Source organism: Salvelinus namaycush, chromosome 31 (assembly GCF_016432855.1).
Source record: "Salvelinus namaycush isolate Seneca chromosome 31, SaNama_1.0, whole genome shotgun sequence".
NCBI lineage: Eukaryota > Metazoa > Chordata > Actinopteri > Salmoniformes > Salmonidae > Salvelinus > Salvelinus namaycush.
The window spans coordinates 45,492,170-45,514,827 of record NC_052337.1 but is presented as its reverse complement, the minus strand read 5'-3'; the positions used below and the strand labels follow the sequence as shown (position 1 = coordinate 45,514,827).

At 43.2% G+C, this 22,658-nt stretch overlaps 1 protein-coding gene across 1 annotated transcript in view; it reads right to left on the bottom strand.

Moving 5' to 3' along the window:
* Positions 1–352: 352 nt before the first annotated feature.
* Positions 353–22,658, bottom strand: part of LOC120026479 (zinc finger and BTB domain-containing protein 7C-like) — a 28,279-nt gene continuing 5,973 nt past the window's right edge. Inside the window, exons 2-3 of the mRNA XM_038971352.1 lie at positions 4,078–5,455; positions 353–2,135 (exon numbers count right to left, since the gene is read on the bottom strand). Of these exons, the coding sequence (XP_038827280.1) occupies positions 1,463–2,135; positions 4,078–5,435 (2,031 nt within the window). The 5' untranslated portion in view covers positions 5,436–5,455 and the 3' untranslated portion in view covers positions 353–1,462. The remainder of the gene's footprint in view (positions 2,136–4,077; positions 5,456–22,658) is intronic.

Sequence of the window (22,658 nt, the reverse complement as noted above, 5' to 3'; positions counted from 1 at the left end):
GGTGATATTATTATCACCAGCTTATTTTGATAGCAACGTCGAGGTGTTGTGTATGCTTTTATGAAGACAGTGATTATAATATTGATGTTTGAATACAAGCTATAGCTCAATAGATGATTGAGGATGTTGTGTGTCATTCTCTAAAATGGCATCCAAACCATAATTCCAGTTATGAAAGATTTGCACCAAAGGCGCGCTCTCTCACACTCACGGCACGCACGCACGCACGCACACACACACACACACACACACACACACACACACACACACACACACACACACACACACACACACACACACACACACACACACACACACACAACCAGAATTTAAACTCCCAGACCCACAGGAGTACAACATTTAGTGTCTTTATAAAACAACATATTTGCAAAATATAGCCAAGGCTAATTTAAATATGCATAAATACCAAGAAAATAGTTTCCCATTTCAATTCAAATAATTGTGAATAACAACATTTATACACAGATCAGAAAAAATCTGTATAAGAAAATAGGGTAGAAACCCTTTTTAAATGTCTAACTGCAGCAATCAAATCACCAGCAGGACATAGCTAAAGCAATGATCTATCTGTTTCACAAATTATTTACACATCGTGGTCTTTAGAAGAAACACAGAACATACTGTATGCAATGTAACACAAGGCTTGTTCAAGTTTGTGCAATATCAAACTCCACATCTTTGGAGGGGTTATCGACTATAAAAAACAACAAATATAATACAACAATAATCAACATAACTATGGTCAAATTCTTTAAAACATTTGTATATATTTACAATAGTGCAGACAAAATCTGAGAACAAGGGTAAAAACATGTTTTCGATGTAGATTTTTTTTTTGTCAAGTGAATAATTTCTCATGGTTTTGAATGTTCTTCGGTGGCTTAGACTACCCTGTTTATTAGCACTGTACCCAAAGTTGCAGACTTTGGGTACATTTGGAATCCGTAGTTTGTGGCTTATAAATAACTTTGAGCTTTCATATCTAATATCAGTTTATTCATTTATAGACTGGGAATTTAGGAAACAACGTATTGCCATACCTTAATTAATTACACTATGAATTACACGTTTACATTAATAATCCAAAAATAAACAGATATCATGTCCTGAGAGTATAATTTTTTTCAACTTAGTACTTTTGGAACATACAAAATGTATTCGTCCAGTTTTACTTCCCCAAATTAAATGTTTTTATCAAAATCCTTGCGATTGTAAAGATGGCAGCTCAAAAGATTTTGATCTGAGATGTTCAACTGTTTTCCAAGTAATTACCCTGTTTGCTATATACCTACGTATGTTCCCAGACATCACTCCCCTTATATCTCTAAACAGCAGGTGGGAAATCTACCAGACAGAGAACTCTCTCTGTTCTGTACGATTCTTAGAACTCTGAAATGAAGTGTCAGTTAGCTATCATTTGGAAGTGTCAGTTGGAAAAATGTTAGTTGGCCGGCTCAGGGATTTTAGGGGTGGGATTCTCCAGTCTCATGGTCCAGGGGTCAGGGATGTAAAATGGAGGGTGAGTGAGGACTTCCTCCCCAGGCCCCGCCAGGGCAAAGGTGAACACGCCCCTCTGTCTCTCCATCTCCACCTCGTCCACCACGTGCTTCCTGTCTGACCGGTACCGAGCCTCCCGACTCTCTCTGCTCTCTCTGCTGTCACTGTCCAAGTCCTTATACCGCAGGTTCTTACCACCCAGACCCAGGTCCCGTCTTTCTCTCTCCCCAAGGCCCAGACTTTGACCTCTAACTCCCCCGTGGGAGGGCAGAAGCCGGCATCCGCCCGACCTCTCAGTCAGCGTCTTGCCGCCCTCGTGGTGATTGGCCGAGCACGGAGGGCCCTGCAGGAAGTTGTTGACTGAGCGCCAAGCGGCCGGCTTGCGGCCCCGTCGAGGGCGTGAGATGCGGCAGCTCTGCCTCTTGATGTGGCGGTGCAGGTGGTCTGAGCGTGTGAAGCTCTTGTAGCAGTGCTCACACTGGTAGGGCCGCACCCCTGTGTGGATACGCAGGTGGTTCTTTAGGTCATAGTTATGGACAAACTTGGAGTTACAGTGGAGACAGATATAGGGGCGCTCGCCTGTGTGCTTTCGCATGTGGATCTTCAGTTTGTCTTGCCTGGAAAGACAAGAAATTAGTTATATTCTGTGTTTTGAAAAATGGAAGAGAGATGAAAGCATAGGTATACTTTGGGGTACTAGATGGAAGGTGAAACTATCGTGCCATAACAGAGGCAGGAAATGAGAAACCATTAAAGGGGCTTTCCAGTTTCCACCTTTTAGTTCTCGACTCTCAAGTGGTATTCAGATGAGAGGATAAAAATAATTAGCCTGAACCACAAAAACACATTGCTCCCTTGCCCTAATAGCATTGCCCTTTAAAGATCTCAAATGCCGGTGTCAACATGATTGCTACACTCTTATTAAAAAGGTGCTACCTAAAACAAAAAGGGTCCTTTGGCTGTCCCAATAGAAGTACCCTTTGAATAACTCGTTTTGGTTCCAGGTAGAACCCTTTTGGTTCTAGGTAGAACCTTTTGGGGTTCATTTTAGAACCCTTTCCATAGAGGGTTCCACGTGGAACCCACAAGGGTTCTACCTGGACCCAAAAAGGGTGCTGCTATGGGGACAGCCGAAGAACAGTTTTGGAAGCCTTTTATCTACGGGTTTACATACAAGTAACATCGATTAAAAGATGATTGGGAAGCACTTTGTTTTACGCATCCATATTCTGTATAGTCTATAGGACTAATAAGACCTATTACAGTGCGAGGAAAGTGCCGTGTCCGAAATCTGTCTTGCCTACTACTTACTAAAACTACATACTGTGTATTAATCGCACTTCATACTTAAGCAGTAAGCAACAAGTATCAACATACTAGACTCATACTGAGAATGCATCATCTGATGCGGAATTTCCCACCATTCGTTCATTTTGATAGAGCCCGTCCTCTTATCTCATTATCAGCTGTTGACAAACACGATTCTCTTCCTCAATTGCATGGAGTGAATTCTACTAGATGAAAATCCTAAATAAGTATGAAATCCTGGCATTTAAAGCATATTGAATTTTCAAAGTTTCACATACAGTGCCTTCAGAAAATAGTGTTTAACATGATTGTTTTATGACTGCCTCATCTCTGTATCCCTCAGTCGAGCAGTAGATTTCAAACACAGATTCAACCACAAAGACCAGGGAGTGTTTTCCAATGCCGCTATTGGTAGATGGGTAAAAATAATTATAAAAACAGACATTGAATATCCTTTTGAGCATGGTGAAGTAATTAAGATACACGCGTCCTTCCTAACTCAGTTGCCAGAGAGGAAGGAAACCATGCAAGGATTTCACGAGGCCAATGTTGAAGTTAATGGCTGTGATAGGAGAAAACTGAGGATGGATCAACAACGTTGTAGTTACTCCGCAATACTAATCTAATTGACAGCGTGAAAAGAAGGAATTCTGTACAGCAAAAACAATATTCAGAAAAATCCTGTTCGCAACAAGGCACTAAACCTAAACACAAGGCCAAATCTACAATGGAGTTGCTTACCAAGAAAAGAGCGAATGTTCCTGAGTGGCTAAGTTACAGTTTTGACTTAAATATACTTGAAAATCTATGGCAAGACACTAGCAATGCTCAACAGCCGATGTGACAGAGCTTGAAGAATTTTAAAAACATCAATCCAGGTGTGAAAAGCTCTTAGAGACTTACCCAGAAAGACTCACAGCAGTCATCGCTGCCAAAGGTGATTCTAGCATGTATTGACTCAGGGGTGTGAATACTTATGTAAATTATATATTTCTGTATTTCATTTTCAATAAAAAAAACAATTTCTAAAAACATGTTTTCACTGTCATTATTGTGTAGATAGATGAAATAAATGTAATCAATTTTGAGTTCAGGCTGTAAGAACAAAATGTGGAATAAGTCAAGGGGTATGAATACTTCTGAAGTCCCTGTATGTATACTATAAACCGTTTTATTTTTTTTAACCCAAAAAGCAACAATTTCAAACACAAGTATGGATATTTAGACACAGTGTATATGAATTTGTCATACCTGGTGAATCGCACCTCACAGATGGTGCACATGTATGGTTTCTCTCCTGTGTGGGTCCTCATGTGTCTGGGTAGTTTCCCTGCCCCCTGGATCACCTTGTTACATATAGGACACTGCTGGGAGGCTTTAGGCTTCATCTTCCGCTCTTCCTCCAGCTGCCAGGGAGGGAACAGCGCCCCCAGGTGGCTTGACGTGCTCAGGTAGCCCATGTAGGAGCGGAAGTCTGCCTCGTCCTTTATCTGGCCCAGATGGAGGTGAGACCTCTCGGACCGTACTACCCCCATCTCAACTCCCATCCCTGATAGGCCGGAATTCATTAAGTTTTTCAGGAAGTCCCCATGCAGCATGCTGGGCGGGACTTCCTCCTTTAGCTCCTCCTTGATGATCTCTCTTTTCACAACCAGGTCTAGGGGTCTGTTGTCCAGCTGAGGGGGGTAGGAGGGGCGGGGAGTCGGGGCATGGTGGTTGGGGTCTAGGACCTTTTGGGGGAAGCCTGGGAACTCTGTGGTCCACATGGGAGGGTAGAAGCCGGGGAGCAGAGGGGAAAAGTTAGCCCTCCTGTCCAGGACTGATGGCATTTTAGGGTATAGCCCTTCCTGTAGCAGGGATTCAATGGAAAAGTCCTTGAGGGCTCGGCTCTCCATGCTCTCATGCTCCTGCCGGGGTTTCTCACACTGAGAGTCTGTGTCCCGACACTTCCTCTCATTCTGCTGCAGCTCGTACTGCTGCTGGTACTGGGAGGTATTGGGTGGACTGGGAGCTGCTCCTCTCTCTGACCCGACCTGGTCCTGACTCTCTGACGACCTCATTGACCTCTCACTGGCATTATCCTCCTCGTTATCCTCCTGCTCGTCCTTCCTCGACTCATCATCCTCATCCATGTCTTTATCCTCCTCTTCATCATCTTCCTCCTCTTCTTCTACATCCTCATCCTCTTCCTCCTCTCCTCCTCCACCTCCTCCCTCACCAGAGTCCATAATCTCCAGACACACGTTGATGATGCAGGGGATTTCCAGCAGCTGAGCCGCTCCTAGGATCTCCTTTACGTTGGACGCCGTCACCGTCAGCGTGGACGTGTAAGCAAACTCCAAGATTGCAGTCAGCGACTCGGGGGCCACAAAGTCTATCTCAAACACCCCGTGCTGGTCCCTTCCGTCAGAGGCCACGGTGAAGAGCTTCTTGAAGTACTGGCTGCAGGCGGCAAGGACCGAGCGGTGGGTACGGTACTCCTGGTCTTGTACAACGAGGACTACATCACAGAGTAACCCGGCGCGGCGCTGCTCGTTGAGGCAGCACAGGACGTCACTGCTGTGGTTGGGGAACGGAATCCCGATCAGGTCATCCTCTGTGTGGGCCATCCTCTCCTCTCCTTCTCTTGCTTTTTTACAACACATGGAGAGAAACACAATAGCATTTATTTTCAATCAAATGTATTGCTTAAGCCCTTTTAACATCAACAGTTGTCACAAACTGCTTTACCCAGCCTAGATCCAAAAATAATCAGAAACACAGTGCCAAGCAAGTGTTATTTCTATGGAGGTAGACATTTCATTTTATTAAACCATTCTTTCACCAGGCAAGTTAATTTATAGATTAGTGATAAAACAAAATCGCTTTGCAGAGCTACACAGACCACAGTTGATGAAAGATGAATTTTCTTTAGATTATAGAGAAGAGTGAAGTGTTGAATGCTATCCTATGGAGGATCTTGTGAACACGTTGTTAATTCTCTAAGATGTTTACAGTGAGTGATGAAATGTTTTTGGCCGTTGTCTCGCCCATTCATGTCCTGTCTATGAATAGAGTTTAAACTTGCAGCTGTCCGCTCCTCAGCGGTTACAGCAGGCATGTGGATAGATATGTTCAGATGACTTACCACAACTGCATTGTTGACTGGTTCCAAATCGTCCACAGCTTATGCTACGTTACAGTATAAAGCCAGAGTAAATAAGCTATGAGTTAATAGTATCCATCTGCAGTCTAAGCCCTTGTCTAAGCCGGGGGGAGGAGATTTTTTTATTATGCTAATTGTGCTGATCAGTTACCAATTAAACATGTAATATTCTCAATCTTGTTGCTAGGGAACAGTTTCTATGATTATCATACAGATACAGTATCTATACACAGTGGAAGATACCTATAGTAGAAGACCTAGGTTAGAGACCCCCTCTTTTTACGCTGCTGCTACATGCTACCTCAATTGGGCTGACCAACCAGTGCTCCCGCACATTGGCTTACCGGACTATCTGCATTGTGTCCCGCCACCCACCACCCGCCAACCCCTCTTTTACGCTACTGCTACTCTCTGTTCATCATATATGCATAGGCACTTTAACCATATCTACATGTACATACTACCTCAATCAGCCTGACTAACCGGTGTCTGTATGTAGCCTCGCTAATTTTATAGCCTCGCTACTGTATATAGCCTGTCTTTTTACTGTTGTTTTATTTCTTTACTTACCTAACACCTTTTTTTGCACTATTGGTTAGTGCCTGTAAGTAAGCATTTCCCTGTAAGGTCTACACCTGTTGTATTCGGCACACGTCACAAAGAAACTTTGATTTGATTTGATGTGACACGCTGTGCATTATGAAAAAACATTGGTGGGCAGCTTACAGCAAAAGCCCAAGTGGAATTCAGTTAGATGATAGTTGATGTGCTGCTTTCAGAGTTGTAGTAAATGACAGTCAGTATGAACAGGAAGTTGCAACATTGTCAAATATGTATCGTAATGTCAATATGGACACTACGAGTATGTACTAAGAGTAGCCCATGAGTAAATATTCTATATTAGCCTAAACTGTCACTAATTTCACCTAACACAGACTGCTATAACCTCTAGGACAGTGAGGTCTAACATACATCACCTGCTATACCATATTATTTATTATTCTACTTTAAGTGGAATCACATTTCCGGAGCGTTTTGTACATATAAAAACGTTTTTTTCAGAAATAATTCAAATAAATACCTGATGAGAGAGAGCGAGAGAGAGAGAGACAGTGAAGGAGAGGGCAAGAGATATAGAGAGCCCAAAAGTTCCCTAACAGGTTGCACAAACATTAACGCTGTGAAGGACTAGAAGCCCATCCCTGGAAAACCCAGCCAAGTCAAACAATTGGTGTGGAACTTAGAACAACAGAGTGGATAAGAGAGGGGCCAGGGAGGGCCAGGAGGGAGTCCATGGTTGGTCTCTATAAGTATCCTAAATGGCACCCTATTCCCTATATAGTGCACTGCTTTTGACCAGAGCCCTATGGGCCCAGGTCAAAAGTAGTGCTAAGGAATAGGGTGCCATTTGGGATGTAGGCTGTTACCCCCACCCTGGGATCATGTGCTGCAGGCTAGGCAGCAGCCAGCGTGCGTCTCTCTCTCTCTCTCTCTCTCTCGCTCTCTCTCGCTCTCTCTCTCGCTCTCTCTCTCGCTCTCTCTCTCGCTCTCTCGCTCTCTCTCGCTCTCTCTCGCTTTCTCTCGCTCTCTCTCACTCACTCACACAGTGCTAACACACCAGGGCTAATTACTATGTACTGGAGAGGATCTGAGGAGGATGTGCCACATGGACAGAGAGGGGAGGAGGGCACTGCTTATCCAACGCAAGGTCCTGGATGGATCACTGTTTCATCACCCTTTCCCTCTCTCCCTCCCCTCAAAACAGTCAGGGTGGGGACTCCACTTGTAAACCTTTGTCAAAGGGCCTGATAACCCCTTATTTTTTGTGATTTGCTCTGGCAGTCTCTCCATGTTTTGTCTGTCAGCCCATGGAAAGACACCTTTGATCCTGTGTTTGTACTAAATAGACCCCATAGACCACATCAAAGCTGTTCCACTTTGCTTTGTTAAATAGTCCCAGATAATGCACCTATTAGAAACAATTATGTAAAAAAACACTGTCACTATTGTTTTGGATTAAAACATTTGTTTTTACTTGATTAAATTAAAATCCCAATTGTACTGTATATCTTTGATAGTGAGCAGGAAGAACAAGCCTTAAAACTTCTCTAGGGTAGGGGGCACTATTTTCACATCTGGATGAAAAGCATGCCCAAAGTAAACTGCCTGCTACTCAGGCCAATAAGCTAGGATATGCATATAATTGGTGGATTTGGATAGAAAACACTCTAAAGTTTCCAAAACTGTTAAAATATTGTATGTGAGTATAAAAGAACTGATTTGGCAGGCGAAAACCTGAGAAAAATCCATCCAGGAAGTAGGATTTTTTTATTTTTGTAGTTTTCTATTCAATGCCATTACAGTATCCATTGACTTAGGACTCAAATTGCAGTTCCTATGCCTTCCACTAGATGTCAACAGTCTTTAGAAATTGTTTCAGGCTTGTATTCTGAAAAATGAGGAAGTAAGACCAGTCTGAATGACTGGTCCCTAAAATGTCACAGAGCTTTTTCATGCTCAATCCCGAGAGCGCGCATTTCTTGTTTACCTTTTATATTGACGACGTTATTGTCCGGTTGAAATATGATTGATTATTTAGGCTAAAAACAACCTGAGGATTGAATATAAACATTGTTTGACATGTTTCTATGAACTTTACGGATACAATTTGGATTTTTTGTCTGCCTGTTGTGACTGCGTTTGAGCCTCTGGATTACTGAAGATAATGCGCGAACAAAACTGAGGTTTTTGGATATAAATTAGAGACTTTATCGAACAAAACAAACATTTATTGAGTAAATTAATGTCTTCTGAGTGCAACCATGTGAAGATCATCAAAGGTAAGTGATTAATTTTATTTCTGACTTGTGTAACTCTTCTACTTGGCTGGTTACTGTTTGTAATGATTTGTCTGCTGGGCGATGTTCTCAAATAATCGCATGGTATGCTTTCGCCGTAAAGCCTTTTTGAAATCTGACACCGTGGTTGGATTCACAAGAAGTTAATCTTTGAACCTATGTATAACAATTGTATGTTTTCTGAATTTTTATAATCAGTATTTCTGTATTTGAATTTGGCGCTCTGCAATTTCACTGGATGTTGGTCAGGTGGGACGCTACTGTCCCACGTACCCTAGAGGTTAATCTGATGTTTTGAAATACACTCCACAAGGATAAATGGCACTGTGAGAGAGCAGGTTGGCCTGTCCACAGCTCCTCTTCTCCGACACCTCACGGTGAGTGACTATTGCCCACTACCACTTCGCCCACCCCAACTCTGTGTCACCACAACCAACACTGTGTCCTTGCTTGCCTCCAGTCCTGTGGTAGGCAGTGTCATCATTAGAGGCTGCCAGGGGCCAGACAGTGGCTAACTAGGGGGCTAACAGTAACACAGCTCTCTCTCTCTGTGTCTCCAACCCCCACATCCCCACTTCTGATTAGTGAACCCAGGCCACCAAGGGCCACTGTCTGGGGAAATACTGATCTGGACTATAAGCTACACTATACAATTGGCATTCAGAGCCAATAATTACAGCCTGTTATTTAAAATGAGTCGTTATGGATAGAAATAGCTCCACTGTCTGGGGGAAACACTCGTTTAGAAAAAAACTACACTGACTATAAAATTGGCTATTATTCTACAGCCTGTTGTTTAGAATTAGATGCTTGTTATAACACCCATAACGTGGCTCTAAAGACCCACACTGTGATATGTCCAGATCTTTTCATCATTAACTTAATGATACAGTATACCCATCGATTCTTAAAGAAAATGATGAATGCCATTACTTTGCCACATGTTAAAGAAAATGGCCCTGTAATCTTTATACAAACTTCAATTGTGATCACATGCCATTTCAATCTGTTACACAGAATGTAGAGGAAAACAATATCTAACTACTGTCTTGTTCATTATAATAGGGGAAAAGTACACCTGTGACAGTGAGTGATTACATTTAATAGACCAAGATTTAAAAGTTGGGAATTATTGTGGGGGACAAATTATTACCTATAAGCCAATGGTACAGCAGTTTATTATCGGGCCATCCCTCAGTCTCCAGGGGAACCTGAAGGTTCACGCCATTATCTATCTTATACAGTACAGGTACTGTTTTTGTGGTTTATTAGGTCTCAGAGGTCAACCTTTGGTTTATTGATTCCATTTTGGAACATTCCATTATTGATCCCATTCCAATAACACTTTACAATAAGGTTATCTTTATAAAGGGTTCATAATTAGTTTATTGGCTGGCTATTATTAATCTATAGATACATGATATATATATAATAAACAGACATGAATTTATATTCTTATGATTACGGGCTGTTCTGTTTTAATTAATGAGTTTTAATTTAGACCACTGGTGCTTTGAATGAAATTGTTGATGATCCACAGCAAACTTTATAGTTTGGGAGAATTGTTGGTGTCTTCTTGACAACCACTTTTGTCAAGTTCACCACCTTTCCTCATCTCATAGTTTTAGTGATTTATGACAAATTAATAATAATAATAATAATAATTATCAGTAAAAGTCGACCAGATAGCAGATGAGGCTATAGTCGACGGATACAGACATTTTTCTCGCAAAATATATTTTCATATTTGCTCCTCTGTAAAACGAATCTACACAGTTAATTTTACTTGAACATCTATTAGTACCCCACAAACGTTTTAACTAGACAACAAGCAACCATTGTGAAACAAACACGCCTAATCCTTATATTTTGTAAGCAGATGAGGCCCAGAGTGTCATGAGATAACGCACAACAAGAGTGTCACCAACAACAGTCTTCTATACCACTCGCCGCCATAACAGGCTCTCATTCTGTCAACACTCCAACTTTAACTTTTGTTCAAAAAAACATTGACATTTGTTCCAGGAATTACTGCAGAATCCGCAATAAGAGCACGGCGTTTTCTCGAGACTGCGTCTCAGAGTGCTTTCCAGATAATTACCAGACATCAAATTACCATATCCACACACAGAGCTGCGTCTCTGTCAGAGTACACGAACGCATGCACACTGAACAGGTGCACTGTGCACATGTACCGTAGCACAGTAAGACCGATACACTGCAAGCACTAAGCAGACACACTCACATAAACTTACACATATAAAGATGAAGAATGTTCAGAATTCCAAACTATAATCCTCATAATCATGGCCTACCTTCTTAATTACTTCCTTTCTTTTTTTGTCTATTATTCCAAGTCTACCAGTGACGTCCAGTGACCTGCCACATTGCTTCTTCAGAGTAGAGTACCCAGAGATGACAGTCAGTCCGTCCGTCAGTCAGTCAGTCAGTCACAGCCACCTCGCATCGGACGCCCATTCACAAAAACAGGGAATATCCACGCTTCCAACACCAAAACAAAGATGAGGAACTGCTAGTGTAGTGGAACAGTAGAACATCGGAGCGGAGAGAAGTGTGGGTGTCCCTGTCAGGCTTAAACGGGCTGGTGAGCAAAGCAATAGTGGAGTTGAGAGAGAGAAGGCAGGCAGGGAAACCAGGCAGGCTTGTCAGATTCACAGTAGGGAGGGAGAGCAGAGCAGCACTCCTGCAATGTGGAGATGTCGGGTTTTATAGCAGGGTGGGTAGCTGAAAGATAATAATACCCCAGCCCTCCTCCACAACACAAGTTAAGCACACTATGTAATAAGCTCATGGCTCAGACACCCTCTGATTTAGGTCAGACAAAATGACATTTTTGTTTTGTTAGAGTGAATTTCAGTATGGAGGGATGGAGGGAGTGGGGTGAAGCTGCTAGGGCTTGTTTAGGGAAAGCGAGGGTAAAAAAGAAAAGAAGATAAAACTAAAATGTATATTATTTTTTTTAAAGGACAAAAGTTTAAAGACTTCAAACTGGCCACTTAAGAATTCAACCGAGGAGAGATCACAGATGAAGCGACAGTGTTGCTGTTGATGAACAACTTTAAGATTTAAGATTAAAACCAAAATATTAATGTTTTATTTTGTCGAATTGGACATGATACAGTACAGTATTGTAGCCCTTCAACGGCCTAAATTTCAACTCGGACAAATGTCTGCCATTCCATTCTTTCACACACTTAAAGGAAATTGCTTACTTGTAGCTCCGTTTTTACCACAAACTCAGTCTGAGCTCAGTGTGGGCTGGGAGACAGACTGCTAATCTGAGTTTACAATCTGGAGCAGCTCTCCATTCTAACCTGTCTGTTTCCTGTTGATTCATGTCTCGTCAAACGCTGCTGCATCCTTCACCTGAATGTCTTGGATGGTTTTTACAATTTGTAATAATATTCAATTTTATTTTATAAAAAATATAGATACATTTGTACAAGACTAAATCCAAAATAAAAACAAACCATTTGAATTTAGATATCGACAGTATATCTAATCAATTATTTGACCTCTTGTTTGACTTCCTGTATATGATTCAAACTGAAGTTAAGAAGGTTTGAAGGATCAGAGAGGAGAGGAGAGGTGACAGATTCTTCTGTTTTGAGTCAGTGATCACAGCAGTGGGAGTATATTATACAGCTCCCTCTGACTGTAGAGGTCAACGACAGCCTCTTTGGACCAGGGTGTTTACACAGAACAGAAAGAAGAAACAGAGAAAAGATGTGGTCGCCCTCCTCTTCAATTTAGAAAAGGAAATGATCAGTCTGGCATGTGGACTTTGATAGGCGGGTGAGAGCGAGAGAGAGAGCTGGAGGCACTGAGAAAAACCAACCATTCGCTCAGAGGGGTGGGCTCTCCTATGAACTTTAAGCTTTAAGACAATGAAAGCAGTTTTTTCTCGGTCTTCTAACAATGAACTCAGTGTCTATGGCATCACAGCCAGTACTAACAGAACAATGTAAATCTCTCATCCTCTCACAGTGTTTCCCGACTCACATGACAGGACACTTTCACAGGATAGCTTCTGTTACTGACAGTCTGGCCCATTGGGACACTAAGGATTTCCTAAATGACATCAACACTATTGCTTATTTTGTAATGCTCAGCATAATAGCAGTTTGCACTGGGTCAGTTCTTAGAAATGACAGAAAATGTTCAAATATGGCATTTGGCATAGCAGAATAAATCTTATTAAACAAGCCTGTATTGGTTAAATCAAATAAACTTCTATAAAATGTTTCTTGCCAAAAACCTAGATGGTTCTGACATGTTTAAAGTGCATGGTTGTGTCATTGTAGGAGTAAGCATGTGTTATGTTAGTATTTGGCTGCTCGCAAGTTTCTTCACATTCTGTAGTATGATAGACTTGTACTCATGCTTATAGGCCAACATCCCCTAGGGAGTACGTAGCAAAACCACAGCCTTATTCTTGGTGGTTGCTGTGTTTCGTAGTTGGCGAGAATTTAAGTATACTGAGATGGAGGTTGGTATATATAAACAGGGAAGCCACTAAATGTTAGCAGACCAGCCAGCCGGCTAGACAAGCAACAATCACAACCTATTCAGGCAGGTCCGTAGCTACATATGATGACACTGAGGTCCGGACCTCTGTATTTTTTTGTCTTTTTTTTCTACTCAGTCAGGGTCTCAAATTATTGTTGAGAGTTAGAATAGTAGAACACACAAGGTGCAATTTCGAAACTTGGTCATCAGCAGTTTCTTCTTGTTATATATGTCACTCACTGACATTCACTCAGTTAGCCCATGTAGGTTAAACATTTTTAGAGTGGTAAATTAGTGTAGTTAGTCTAGCCAGCTATCGAAACTTGTAGTTACCTAATCATGGCAGAATTACAAACCCGGCACCACGAACTCTTCGACCCGGCAGCCATCACTCCCTGACCTTACCGACCCGGCACACCTTGACCTCCAGAGTGCCCCCATTTGGTTTTGTTAATCACTCTCACTCAGATAGATAATAACATGGCATAAGTCATGGCAAAATGTGTAGAAGTTCTGTAAAGCAAACTTATTTGTTTACCTTTTGTTACAAAGAAAATCCACTCAATCCCAATACGTTTTGCATGTTAACAGTAAAGTTTTTAAGATATTGGGCTTTCAAGAAGCAAAGTGTCACCGGCCACATCACCATGATGACGCAAAATGGGAATAATCACTTAAACTCAGACACTGGCTACGATCCTATTTTAAATGCTTTGTCTGCTGTTGTCATAGAAACTCTATGCAGGTTTCACTGTAATATACTGTAAATGTATAGGTATATAGGTACTATTTATAAGTGCAATAATCATGCTGTATATATTGGTGAAGTCGGAAGTTTACATACACCTTAGCCAACTACATTTAAACTCAGTTTTTCACAATTCCTGACATTTAATCTGAGTAAAAATTCCCTGTTTTAGGTCAGTTAAGATCACCACTTTATTTTAAGAATGTGAAATGTCAGCATAATAGTAGAGAGAATGATTTATTTAAGCTTTTATTTCTTTCGTCACATTCCCAGTGGGTCAGAAGTTTACATACACTCGATTAGTATTTGGTACCATTGCCTTTAAGTTGTTTAACTTGGGTCAAACATTTTGGGTAGCCTTCCACAAGCTTCCCAAAATAAGTTGGGTGAACTTTGGCCCATTCCTCCTGACAGAGCTGGTGTAACTGAGTCAGTTTTGTAGGCCTCCTTGCTCACACACACTTTTTCAGTTCTGCCCACACATTTTCTATAGGATTGAGGTCAGGGCTTTGTGATGGCCACTCCAATACCTTGACTTTGTTGTCCTTTAGCCATTTTGCCACAACTTTGGAAGTATGCTTGGGGTCATTGCCCATTTGGAAGACCCATTTGCGACCAAGCTTTAACTTCCTGACTGATGTCTTGAGATGTTGCTTCAAAATATCTACATAATTTTCCTTTCTCATGATGCCATTTATTTTGTGAAGTGCACCAGTCACTCCTGCAGCAAAGCACCCCCACAACATGATGCTGCCACCCCATGCTTCACGGTTGGGTTGGTGTTCTTTGGCTTGCAATCCTCCCCCTTTTTCCACCAAACATAACAATGGTCGAAGTGGCCAAACAGTTCTAGTTTTCTTTCATCAGCCCAAAGGACATTTCTCCAAAACCTACAATCTTTGTCCCCATGTGCAGTTGCGAACCGTAGTCTGGCTTTTTTATGGCGGTTTTGGAGCAGTGGCTTCTTCCTTGCTGAGCGGCCTTTCAGGTTATGTCGATATAGGACTCGTTTTACTGTGGATATAAATACTTTTGTACCTGTTTCCTCCAGCATCTTCACAAGGTCCTTTGCTGTTGTTTGGTATTGATTAGCACTTTTTGCAACAAAGTACGTTCATCTCTTGGAGACAGAACGTGTCTCCTTCCTGAGTGGTGTGACGGCTGTGTGGTCCCATGGTGTTTATACTTGTGTACTATAGTTCGTAAAGATGAACGTGGTACCTTCAGGCGTTTGGAAATTGCTCCTAAGGATTAACCAGACCTGTGGAGGTCTACAATTTATTTTTCTGAGTTCTTGGCTGATTTCTTCAGATTTTACCATGATGTCAAGCAAAGAGGCACTGAGTAGGCTTTGAAAGGCCTTGAAATACATCCACAGGTACACCTCCAATTGACTCAAATTATGTCAATTAGCCTATCAGAAGCTTCTAAAGCCATGATATAATTTTCTGGAATTTTCCAAGCTGTTAAAATGCACAGTCATTTCACAGTACATTTCTGGCCCAATGGAATTGTGATACAGTGAATTATAAGTGAAATAATCAGTCTGTAAACAATTGTTGGAAAAATGACTTGTGTCATGCACAAAGTAGATGTCCTAACAGACTTGGCAAAGCTATAGTTTGTTAACAAGAAATTTGTGGAGTGGTTGAAAAACTAGTTTTAATGACTCCAACCTAAGTGTATGTAAACTTCCGACTTCAACTGTAGATTTTAAAGACAAATCATTCCCAATACTTCAAACTTAAGTTATTATTGTCACAATCTGAGGCTTGTTTTAACAATTATTTCAGAAAAAAGTTTAAAGGTCCAATGCAGCTGTTTTTATCTCAATATCAAATAATGTTAATAATCTTCTTATTGGTCTATTAACTAATTTTTACTGTATGGTACTGTCACGATGGAAAGTCCAATGTTTCATTCCACCAAAACAGGCTGTCTTTGCAAACAGCTCTTACATTAAAAGTACATTATCCTAATTTTATCAATTTCACAGTATTATTCCAACCTCATAGTGTGGAAATATATAAAACACAGAAAAATCTAAGTTTTTGACTGCATTGGGCCTTTAACACTAAAACGGTGCATTTCCGTACAGGATGTAGCCCAGTGTTTTACCCAAAAGGCTCAGACTTTTCTGATTCCATCAACGCAGGCCGGCCCCTGTGTCGTAACCCTTTCCTGCAGTCAAAAGCGCCCTATTTTGAATCATGGGTGGAATGTTATTCATATTTTTCATAAATTCAACATTAATGAATATATTTTTTTAACGATGAAAATACAGTGTTTCTATGTCAAACAGTATTGTTACATTTCAGTGTTCTGTGATGTAGAAAGTGTAATATTGGGATGAATGTAATAGATGTAATAGTAATAGTAATGTAATAGATTTCAACTCTATGTCTGAAAATGTCTCCTTCTTTTTAAGCCCATAACCATGTGTGAGGTGCATACTTTTGTTTCAAAGTAGTTTTGTTTAAAACTACCTAGAATCACTTGTTGGTTTCATTTCAGTTTGCAACAAATAATGCAAAATGGTATACACTACCGTTCAAAAGTTTGGGGTCACATTTTTTGTCCATTAAAATAACATCAAATTGATGGCCAGAAACAAAGTAGTTTCTTCTGAAACTTGTCAGTCTATTCTTGTTCTGAGAAATGAAGGCTATTCCATGCAAGAAATTGCCAAGAAACTGAAGATCGCGTACAACGCTGTGTACTACTCCTTTCACAGAACAGTGCAAACTGTCTTGAACCAGAATAGAAAGAGGAATGGGAGGCCCCGGTGCACAACTGAGGAAGAGGACAAGTACATTCGAGTGTCTAGTTTGAGAAACAGATGCCTCACAAGTCGTCAACTGGCAGCTTCATTAAATAGTACCCGCAAAACACCAGTCTCAATGTCAACCGGGAAGAGGCGACTCCGGGATGCTGGTCTTCCAGGCAGAGTTCCTCTGTGCAGTGTCTGTGTTCTTTTTCTTAATCTTTTGTTTTAATTGGCCAGTCTGAGATATGGCTTTTTCTTTGCAACTCTGCCTAGAAGGCCAGCAGAGGGGCTAATGACCTTGGAGACAGGGAAAGGGCCGATGAACCGAAGGGACAGTTTACGAGACTTCACCCGGAGGTGCAGATCCCGGGTGGACAGCCTTACCTTCTGCCCGAGACGATAAAGGGAAGCCGGGGTCCGATGGCGATCTGCTTGTCATCGATACCTGGAGGTGGTCTTGAGGAGGGCTGATGACCCAATGAGGGTGCAGATCGCCTTCCAGAACTGAGAAGAGAACTGAGGACTCCAGTCGGAGACCATGTCCATGGGCAGTCCATGGATCCGGAAGACGTGCTGCACCTTGAGGGGTGCCGTCTACTTGGCAGAGGGTAGTTTGGGGAGAGGAACGAAGTGGGCGGCTTTAGAGAACCAATCCACCACGGTCAAGATGGCAGTGTTGCCATCAGATAGGGGAAGACCTGTGATAAAGTCCAGGGAGATGTGAGACCAGGTATGGTGGGGGACAGGCAGAGGTTGGAGAAGACCAGCCAGAGCTTCCTGAGGAGTCTTGTTCTGTGCACAAACTGAGCAAGCGGCATCGAATGCGGACACATCCGGGACCATGGTAGGCCACCAAAAGCGCTGTCGTACAAAGGCCAGGGTCCGACGGGTGCCCTGGTGGCAGACCAGCCTGGAGGAGTGGGCCCACTCCAGGACCTCGGAGCGGACGGTGTCAGGAATGAACATGCGGTTATCAGTGCCCCCCCCCCCCCCCGGGGTTTGGCTGGGAATGCTGCACCTCATGGACCTGCTTCCCTATCCCCCAGCTGAGTTCTGTCGCAAGGCATGAGGTGCGAAGGATGGTCTTGGGTTCAGGGGTGGTAGTCGTGTAGCAATAGCGGTGGGACAGGGCATCTGGCTTGACATTCTTGGATCCCGGCCGGTACGAGAGGGAGAAGTTGAACCGTGTGAACAGTAGGGCCCATCTGGCTTGCCTTGAGTTGAGGCGCTTGGCAGTGCGGAGATACTCCAGGTTCTTGTGGTCAGTCCACACGATGAACGGATGTTCCGCCCCCTCCAGCCAGTGCCTCCATTCCTCCAATGCTTTCTTCACCGTGAGAAGCTCCCAATTCCCCACGTCGTAGTTCCTTTCCATGGCGTGGAGGCGATGGGAGAAGAAGTCACAGGGATGTAGCTTGAGGTCAAGGGCAGAATGCTGGGACAGGACAGCCCCCACTCCGAGGTCCGACGCATCGGCCTCCACCACGAACTGACGAGATGGGTCCGGAAGAACCAGGATGGGAGCTGTGGTGAAGCAATGTTTGAGATCCCGGAATGCCCAGTCAGCAACTAGGGACCACATGAATGGAACCTTGGGTGAGGTGAGTGCTGACAGGGGGGAAGCCAGGGCACAGTAACCCCGGATAAGCGGTGATAGAAATTGGCGAACCCCAGGAAACGTTGCAGCTGCACCCTGGACGTAGGCTGAGGCCAATCCATCACAGCTCTCACCTTCCCGGGATCCATCTGGACACTCCCATCAGAGATGATGTAACCCAGAAAGAGGATGGTGGAGCGATAGAACTCACACTTCTCCGCCTTCACAAACAGATGATTCTCCAGAAGGTGTTGAAGGACCTACCCGACATGGAGCACGTGTTCTTGAGGGGAGCAGGAGAAGACGAGAAGGTCATCAAGGTAGACGAGGACGAACCGTTCAGCATTTCGCGGAGAACGTCATTCACCAGAGCATGGAACACGGAAGGGGTGTTGGTGAGGCCAAAAGGGATGACCAGATATTCGTAGTGGCCGCTGGCTGTGTTGAAGGCGGTCTTCCAATCGTCCGCCTTTCCTATCCGCACCAGGTAGTTGGCGTTTCGTAGGTCCAGCTTGGAGAAGATCTTGGCCCCCTGTAGCGACTCGAAGGCCGAGGAAATGAGTTGTAGTGGGTAACGGTTCTTAACCGTAATGTCGTTGAGTCTGCGGAAGTCATTGCACGGGCGCAGGGTCTTGTCCTTTATCTCCATGAAGAAGAAGCCTGTGGGAGAGGATGGAGGGATGGATAAATCCAGCAGCTAGGGAGTCCCCAATGTAGGTTTCCATAGCCTTGGTCTCCACTCCCGATAGAGAGTACAGACGTCCCCGGGGCGGCGTGGTGCTAGGGAGAAGGTAAATCCCGCAGTCATAGGGTCGGTGCAGTGGAAGCGACATGGCCCGGGCCTTGCTGAACACCTCCCGGAGGTTCTGGTGCTCCGCGGGAATGGTGGAGAGGTCCAGGGCACCTTCCGAGCCCCCAGGAATACATCCCGGGTCAGGTTGTGCTGACTTCATTCAATGGGCGTGGCAGAATGGGCTCCAGCCCATGATGGCACCAATAAACCAGTTAATGAGGGAATTGTGTCGTTGGAGCCAGGAGAATCCCAATACCACAGGAATCAGAGGGGACTCGATGGGGAGGAACTGGATAGCCTTGCTGTGGTTCCCTGACACCCGTAGGTGGATGGGAATGATGTAGTGGGTGAGTGGGGATGTTCAGCTCGGATGCCAGGGTGGCATCCAAAAAACTCTCATCAGACCCAGATTCAATGGGAACCCGGAGAGTTTTGGACTGGTTTCTCCACAGCAGAATTTCATGAAAAGGGGTGCGAGCAGGGGAAGCAGGAACGTTCTCCATATGGCCCACCAGAGTCCTTGATCCTACCGGTGAGCCTGGCTTCTTTAAAGGACAAGAGGACATGAAATGACCAAGAAAATCCCGCAATACAGATGACGATCCTGTATTGCCATTCCGCTGGCGACAGCTCAGCTCTGCCTAGTGACATAGGCTCAGGAAGCGGTGTCTCGGCAGTCTTCGGCAGCCCTCGGGGGAGGTATGGAAGCCTTGGGTCCTCTCGGCAACGAGACCGTCGGGAGCTTCTGGGTTGAATCGGAGGCAAGGTGGGATCCCTGGGTGTGCGAGCGAAATCCAATTTCCTCTCCCGCCGTCATTCCCGTAATCGCCCATCGATACGGATGGTCAAAGCGATGAGGGAATCGAGCTACGTAGGTAACTCCCGGGCTGCAAGCTCGTCCTTGACCTCCTCTTAGGCGCTGTGCAGGAACATATCGAACAGCGCCTCTTGATTCCAAGCACTCTCCGCTGCCAACTTGCGAAAATCCACCACCACAGCTACACTGCGGGAGTCCTGCCGAAGCTGGATTAGCTTCCGGCGGCCTCTCGCCCGGAGAACGGGGCTTCAAAGACCTTCCTCACTTCTCCCACAAACCCCTCCAGACTAGCGCATATGGCTGGATGCTGTTCCCACACGGCGGTAGCCCAGGTGAGAGCCCTCCCGGACATCAGCGTGATGAGGTAGGCTATCTTGGAGTGATCCAAGGGGAAGGAAGAGGGCTGAAGCTCAAGAGGACGAGGAGGGCGAGAGTGCGAGAAAAAGAGAGGCTGGGAAAAAAAACATGAGCTGACAGGACAAACACAGGTAAGCTTGACAAACAAGACGAACTGGCAACAGACAAACAGAGAACACAAGTATATATACACAGGGGATTATGGGGAAGATGGGCGACACCTGTAGGGGGGTGGAGACAATCACAAAGACAGGTGAAACAGATCAGGGCGTGACAGGAGTGATGGTTGCTGATAATGTACGCCTATTTAAATATTTCATAAAATATCAGCCGTTTCCAGCTACAATAGTCATTTACAACATGTCTGCACTGTATTTCTGATCAATTTGATGTTATTTTAATGGACAAAAAATGTGCTTTTCTTTCAAAAACAAGAACATTTCTAAGTCACCCCAGACTTTTGAACTGTAGTGTATATCCGCCTCACTCTCAGAGAAAAAAGTAGCACTGCAAGGTTTTACACAGACAAATGTGACAAATAATACATTTTATAATAAAGAACTATTCAAAGGAATCATCTGTGACATCAATATACAGTACCAGTCAAAGGTTTAGACACACCTGCTCATTCAAGGGTTTTTCTTTATTTTTTACTATTTTCTACATTGTAGAATAATAGTGAAGACATCAATACTATGAAATAACACATATGGAATCATGTCGTAACCAAAAAAAGCGTATAGTATACAGTATTTTATATTTGAGATTCTTCAAAGTAGTCACCCTTTGCTTTGATGATAGCTTTGCACACATAGCCAGAGTGAATTTGCTATATGTTAACTGGATAACAGATATTCAAGTTCTTGCTAGCTAACCAAATGACACCTGCATCTCTAGCTGTGCATAGCCACCGAAAATCTATATTGAAGGGAAAAAGTCATTCACTCATCCAACTCCTCCAATGACATGACATGACTACTCCTAGCAGCTAGCTAACTAACGTTAGGCTACGTGTTTTTAGCTTGCCAAATAAATAGATATGCTAGCCTATTAGGCACATTATGACTGACTTGTGATCATTGCCTTTGCACATTTGTATTGTATTTACATTCCTAGCCTTAGTTACATTCATCTGTTTTTGTCCAAAATATTGAGTCACGAAAACTGAAACAGTGCATCCCGAATGGAATCAGCAAACAACATAAGAGGCCGGCTGTGATTTACAATCTGATAGCAATATTTTTGGGACTACTGAGAAATGTATTGGTGAATTATATTAATCATGCATTGAACTGCCTCCATCTATTCTGCCATCAATTCCTTACTGTATGTCATAGAATTTAAAAAAAACCTCTTATAAAGTTGGTCTTGTAGCATAAACTGAGAATTTGATATTTTTGACTGATATTATGATTGTCTGTTCGTTTCATATCTGCAAAGTAGTTAAAACGCTGTAATCTCCACGTTAAGAACACCTTCCTACACTTTGAGGCCCTCAGAACTGCCTCAATTCGTCGGGGCATGGGACTCTTCCCACAGTTATGTCAAGTTGGCTGGATGTCCTTTGAGTGATGGACAATTCTTGCTACACGTGGGAAACTGTTGAGCGTGAAAAACCCAGCAGCGTTGCAGTTCTTGACACCAACCGGTGAGCCTGGTCTTGTCCATTCACCCTCTGAATGGCACACATACTGTACATAATCCATGTCTCAATAGTCTCAAGGCTTAAAAATCCTTCTTTTAACCTTCACCTACACTGATTGAAGTGGATTTAACAAGTGACATCAATAAGGGATCATAGCTTTCACTTGGATTCACCTGGTCAGTCATGGAAAGAGCAAGTTTTCTTAATGTTTTGTACACTCAGTGTATAGTGTTTCGTGACAAACTCCATTTTAATACACATCTAAAATCTATTAATTTAAAATCTGAGAACTTGAATATGTAAAAGATTGCAAAAATGCACTGAAGGGGGAAAAAGGTTGTTGACGTGTGGCTTGATTGAACCATATTATTGGGTATATGTGCGGTGATTGGTTGAAATTGTGAGTCCTCTTTTTATACTGCGGTGATGGATCATTATAATATAATATTGCGATGATTTGACTGTTTTATGCAGAAATAGTGCAGTGATTGGTGAAATTTCCACGCCCTCGCATAATATGCGGAGAATTGTCAATTTCGCAAAAGACAATTTCCAATCACAGAATTGCGGAATCC